The sequence below is a fragment of the Ictidomys tridecemlineatus genome, chromosome 4, assembly GCF_052094955.1.
Source record: "Ictidomys tridecemlineatus isolate mIctTri1 chromosome 4, mIctTri1.hap1, whole genome shotgun sequence".
Taxonomy (NCBI): domain Eukaryota; kingdom Metazoa; phylum Chordata; class Mammalia; order Rodentia; family Sciuridae; genus Ictidomys; species Ictidomys tridecemlineatus.
The window spans coordinates 106752838-106758958 of record NC_135480.1 but is presented as its reverse complement, the minus strand read 5'-3'; the positions used below and the strand labels follow the sequence as shown (position 1 = coordinate 106758958).

Genomic DNA, 6121 nt, shown 5'->3' with positions numbered 1-6121 from the left:
GTTTATTTGTTCTGTAAGAATTCAGTTTTTTAAAGAAGATTCTGAATATGTCTTTGCCATTGTATATGCAGATAATGCTTCTCCTGGATTATCTCTTTCTGGAGTTTTTGTACCTCTATCTGTCTTTTGTGTCATTTGGGTTCTCTTCCTTATTTTCTCATTTCATCTTTGCTAAATATTTTATAATTTATTCCAATCAATTTTCTATCTACTATCTCTCCAACTCTGTCAATGTACTTTATTTACTTTTTAATTTCAATGATTACATATTTCCTTCCAGAAATTCTATTTACTTCTAATTAAAATCTTTATGTCATTTTATGGTGTTTTAATATCAATGGTGTCTCATTACCTTCTTTTATAGCTAGAATTATTTAAAACATTTTTTCAGTCTCTAATAGTCATGAACAACATAATACAGAATATCAGTCTCTTCTGAGTCCTTATACAGTGAGAAATAAGATAAATCAGAGACAAAATGTCACACTTTAATACATGAATCTTGTGATGAAGACACAAGCATAACTTAAAAATGGATTTTCTAATATTTCCTACTATGTGATTAATAGTTTTTGATCTGCTCAACAGGCTCACCACTCCCTCTAGTGGCAGAGAACTTGCTTCCCATAGGCAAGCCACCATTATACAAGAAAAAGCTATCCCCAGTCATGTAGGGAGAAGAGCACAGCCACATGGAAGGAAACATCAGGAGCAGGGGATGAGTGTCCACTCCATGCTCCACAATAGTCGTCTGTAAATTCACAGTGTACTAGCAGAAGTTGTTGAGGTCAGATGTTTTCATTTGTTGGATATAATACCTCCCATTCATCAATTTTCACTTATTAATTATTCCTAATCATAAAATCTGCAAGAACAAGTTCCAATTAGAACCAGTCAGCATGAGCCAAAGTAACTTGTACTTTACCATGCACAGTGGGGAATTGGAAGTCTGATGCAGTCCTGTTGACAGTTAAAAATCAAGAGGTGGACCTGGGCAGTATTCTCTGGAAACTCCCCTGGTACCTCCAATAAAACCAGAGAGCGAGAGGCATACCATACTTCTCCTCTTAAAGATCATGGTTTCTCTATTGGCAGTGTCATTTTTTTTCCATTTTAGTCCATGACTATTTGAACAACATGTCTGAAAACTTTTTTTGGCATAATTGCAAGAACTGGTAACCAAGGATCACCATGGTTATCTCAGTGTTGCAGCAGACTCTGCCTCTGTAACAAGGCATAATGTAAATCAGTGTGGAGGTTCACCAAAACCTAAAAATAGAACTGTCATATAATCCACCTCTACCACTCTTCAGTTTTTATCTGAAAGAATTAAATCAGTATACTTCAGAGACACAGGTATACTCATATTTATCACAACACACAATTCACAATAGTTATGGAATCAGGCTAGGTGTCCATCAACAGAAGAATGGATAAAGAAGAGACAGTATATATGCATAAGGGAGTTTTATTCAGCCATAAGAATAAAATTATATTTTGCAGGAAAATTATGGAGCTAACAGCAGCAGGTTAAGCACAATATGTCAGACTCAGAAAGACAAGTTTTATTTTCATATGTGGAAACTAAAAGGGAAAAAAAAAAGGACATCATGAAAGTACAACAGAGACTCAGAACAGAGGAAGGAAGTTGGGGAGAGAGATGAAAGGATGGTAATGGGACGTAGTGAGAAGTAAAACTGATCAAATTATGTTATATGTATGCATGGATATACCACAATGAAAGTCACTGTTCTGTGTAACTAATGTACACAAATTAAAAAAGGAAAGGGAAAGTGACAATATGATGTAATATTGAGCTACAATTTGCAGAGTATATGGAGAATTACTACTCCATTGTCATTCTTGTGACAAAATCTAAAAAAAACATATTAATAATATCATTATAATTTATAATAAAAATAGAAAACATTCCATACAAAATGTTTTTGTAATTTTGTACATCAGAAAAGTAATAAAGTAAAAAATGTATTTATATTTAAAAAAATTTTAGCAATGTGATACATCTAAAAACAAATAGTCAACAACTTATGATAAATCTTCAATATGTAAACAGTGAATAGATAGTAGAAAAAAATGAGAAAATAATATATATTGTTACAGTTATCTTAGAAAATATTGAAATTTGTATATCAGGTTAAGAATTTTCAGCATAGTCATCTCTTTGCCTGTTTACTCAAAAGGAAAATTATCCATTATCCTACCCTCCAAAAGACATTGTCACATTTTTTTATTCACCAAATGGGCCTTCTGAATTCTATGGCTCTCCCAGCTGGAATACGGGGTTTTCATACCTTGAATTCCATACAGGAAGAGTCTATGAAAGTCAACATAAACACAAGTGGTTTAGTTGTTTCAAGGTACTCCTGGCTTCTGGGGCTAAATTCTTCAAAGTCAAATGACATAAACCTGTGTCCTATCCGTGGGAATCCTATTATCATCATGTTTCTAGGGTCTTCTGGAAAAGAGAAAGCAGTAGCTTTCATTTCCTGTTATTTTACTTTCTAAATTCCTTCTTCCTTACTTGAATTTCAATTACAATTCACTATTTTGTATCCTGAAATTGTACTCCCTTCCTGACTCCCCACAAATATACAGTGATTTTCATTTCCCCAAATACTAATAACATAAGATGATTATGGTTCATAAGTTTTACCAAGGCTTTATTAAAAGTGGAGAATAATTACCAAACAGGTTACAAATGCAAACTTAACTGATGTTTAAACTTTCATTGATCATGTTCCATGCATAGATCTCTTATTTACTGGTCATATTGTCTCTCTGGGTTCTGATCTTGTAGTTCTACTTTATTACTATTCTCTCAATTAAAAGACCCTAAAATTTTTAATTTTTTTTTCAAAAAAGAAAAGCCTGTTCCTGACTTCAGCTAATCATCTCACATCTACACTGGCCCCCCCAAAGATTCCTCTTCCCAACTAAAAGAACCAAGAAATTGATCTTCTAAACAAAAGTAACAATAGTAATAATAGTAATAATCATACAAAAACCTGTCCTTTCCTAGAACAAAGCACAGTCAGCTTTCAGAGTGGAATTTCTTTCTCATATCTCATGTTTAGTGAAATAAAACTAAGAAAATAAGATAGAAAAGCAAAGGGAGCGAAGGGAGTGCATCGCAGAAATATTTTAAAAGGAGCAATAAACTTGAAATCATGTTACTAAGATTTTATTCTAGGCTTTATCTTTAAGGAGCCATAGGACTTTAAGCAAATCATTATCCTCTTTGAACTTCAGTATTCTAACCATAAAATAAATATATATTGATAATATAATATGTGTTAGTTAAACCATACAAGGGAAATATAACATCTCTTATAAGTGTTTAATGCACAGTATTTACAGCTACGCAGTGGTTGCAAATGATATTTGATGTATGAACATCTGTCTCTGTGAAACACTTGGATTTGAAAGATATATATATCTGCTCACTGGAAGATTAAAACCTAGAGTAGAAAGATTATAGGACTGTTGCTTCATCAAAGTAGCAAGCAAGAATTCTCCAGCCCAGTGGCATAATATCAATGTGGCAATGCATTATTTAGTCATGTACAGAACAATTCACCATTTCTTAGAATAAAGTCTATGCTTTATAGCACACTTTAGGGGACATGTCTTTGTTGTACAAAAGTGGATTGCAGATGGCAATTAAAAAAAAGAAATTTCTTTCTTAATGTTAGTCTTAAAGAGGCAAAAATGGTGAGAGGAGAAACTGTAAATGGTGAGGGAACAAAGAAAACCTACTACAAAACATTAAGAAACGCATTTTAAATTTCCCTCCCCAATGGTATAAAAGAAATATAAGAAAGATGTCACCAAAAACATTTCAAATAAACACAGAGAACCTGTCTGTGTTTCAACTGCACATGCAGGGAGGTGCTGTTTCTGATCAAAACATTTTCCTGCTGAGGATTTTTCTCAGGGCAACTTTAACATCTTTGTTTCTCAAGCTGTAGATCAAAGGGTTCAGCATGGGAACCACATTGGTATAAAAGACTGAAGAGATTTTATTCTCATTCATTGACCCAGCAGAGGATGGTTTCAGATACATAAATGCACATGATCCAAAGAACAGAGAAACAGCAATTATGTGGGAACTGCAGGTGCTGAAGGCTTTGGACCTGCCCTTAGTGGAGCTTATCTGGAGTATGCTGTGGAGGATGAAGCCATAAGAGATAAAGATGGTGAGACTGGGCACAATGACGTTGATGCCCACCACAATAAATATAACCAGCTCATTGGCATAGGTGCTGGTGCAGGAGAGCTGGAGCAAAGGGAGGGCATCGCAGAAATAGTGGTTTATGATGTTTGCATCACAGAAGGTCAGTCTCAGCATGCATCCAGTGTGGGCCATGGCACCAGAAAGTGCCATCAAGTATGAACCAAGCATAAGGTTGGAGCATACCTTAGGGGACATGGCTATGTTGTACAAAAGTGGATTGCAGATGGCCACATAGCGATCATAGGCCATTGATGTCAGCACATAGCACTCAGAAATAATAAAAAAACAATAAAAGAAAAGCTGGGTCATACAACCTGTGTAGGAGATAATATTCTTCTTTGAAATGAAGTTCACCAGCATTTTGGGTGTAAACACGGAAGAGTAAGAGAAGTCTACAAAGGACAAGTTAAAGAGGAAAAAGTACATGGGGGTGTGAAGATGTGAGTTCAGGCCAATTAGAGTTATCAAACCCAGATTTCCCAACACAGTGACCATATATATTACTAGAAATAGGATGAGCAGGGGCACTTGGAGAATAGGCCAATCTGTTAATCCCACCAGTATAAACTCTGTCACAAAAGAAATATTTTCAGGAGCCATTCTTTTCAAAAAGAATCTGTGGACACAAGGAGAAAAATAAAAAAGTTACATTAAAAGACAACCCAGCTCTCCCAAGAACACCTTCTCCCACCAGTGAGGTTTGCACCAGAAATGTCTGAAACTAATCAACCTGAATCCACACAACCTTCCTTTTGTGCTGCCAGTATACTAATATAAAATTCTTATTAGAATCTTAAAACTAAATACAGAACATCACACACTTAGCCTTTATAAGTAAGATTGGTGCTAGCATACACACACATGACTGTCAGAAAAACCCAGGAATAAAAAAAAAGAAAGCTGAATCAGAGTAAATTGTCTTCTTATCTCATACTTCCCCCTTTTCTTGAGCCTCCCATCACTAGTAAATTTAGAGGCAAATATCTTAGCAACTTGGTGCTGACCTTCAATGCAGATTACACTCTAGTGGGTTTGCAATCATGAATGTTCTTCCTAATCTAAAACAAAACATGAGTCTAGGAATGGTTAAGTTATTGCCCCATGTCACACAAAAGACCATTAATCTAGAAGAATGTGATATCTGTCCACAGAGAAGGAAATTAATGATTAATGCACAACTTTGGTGCCAATTAATTCTCTGAACATTCTCTGTTTCCTTTTCAAAGAGTTTCCTCTACCACTTTCACTTGAATTTTAGGATTGCACAAAATGGAAAGAAAATGATATGCCTTAGATCCCTGGTCTTCATCACAAAATGTGAGAACATTCTGCTAAAAATAAGAAAAACACTGAAAGAGAAACAGTGCATGATTTTATCTGAATGGGAAATATAAATAGTTGTATCCATATAGAATGTTGGTGGCCAGAGGCCAAGGAGAGGGAAAATATGATACTGGCCAATGGTTACAATGGCTCAGTTATGCAAAATGCTTAAACTCTGGAGATCTAATGCACAACATGTTAACAACAGTTAATAATAATGCACTGTATATGTGATATTTACTAACAGAATGGCACTTAAAATTATGTTCTCACTATATGGATACACATGCACAAAACACACACAAAGGGTAGAGATGATCGATGTTGGAATTATTTCATAATGTGTATGTATGTCAAAATATCAAGTTGTATACCATGGAGATGCAATTTTATGTGTTAGTGATATCTCAAACAGTTAAATTAAAGTAAAAACATGAATATACATATACTTAAAAACCTACCTTCCAAGCCAGGCGTGGTGGTGCACTCCTGAAATCCCAGCAGCTCTGGAGGCTGAGGTAGGAGGATCACAAGTTCAAAGCC

The 6121-nt window shown here is 35.0% G+C and overlaps 1 protein-coding gene across 1 annotated transcript; it reads right to left on the bottom strand.

Annotated features, from left to right (window-relative positions):
- Positions 1-3922: 3922 nt before the first annotated feature.
- LOC101957052 (olfactory receptor 8B3) lies at positions 3923-4858 on the bottom strand. Its single transcript, XM_005328409.3, has one exon. It carries the CDS (start codon positions 4853-4855, stop codon positions 3923-3925), a length of 933 nt encoding a protein of 310 aa, XP_005328466.1. The 5' UTR covers positions 4856-4858.
- Positions 4859-6121: the final 1263 nt, after the last annotated feature.

Bases quoted from the DNA above. Each gene is read 5' to 3' on its own strand.
- LOC101957052 (XM_005328409.3), bottom strand. From the start codon at position 4,855: ATGGCTCCTGAAAATATTTCTTTTGTGACAGAGTTTATACTGGTGGGA.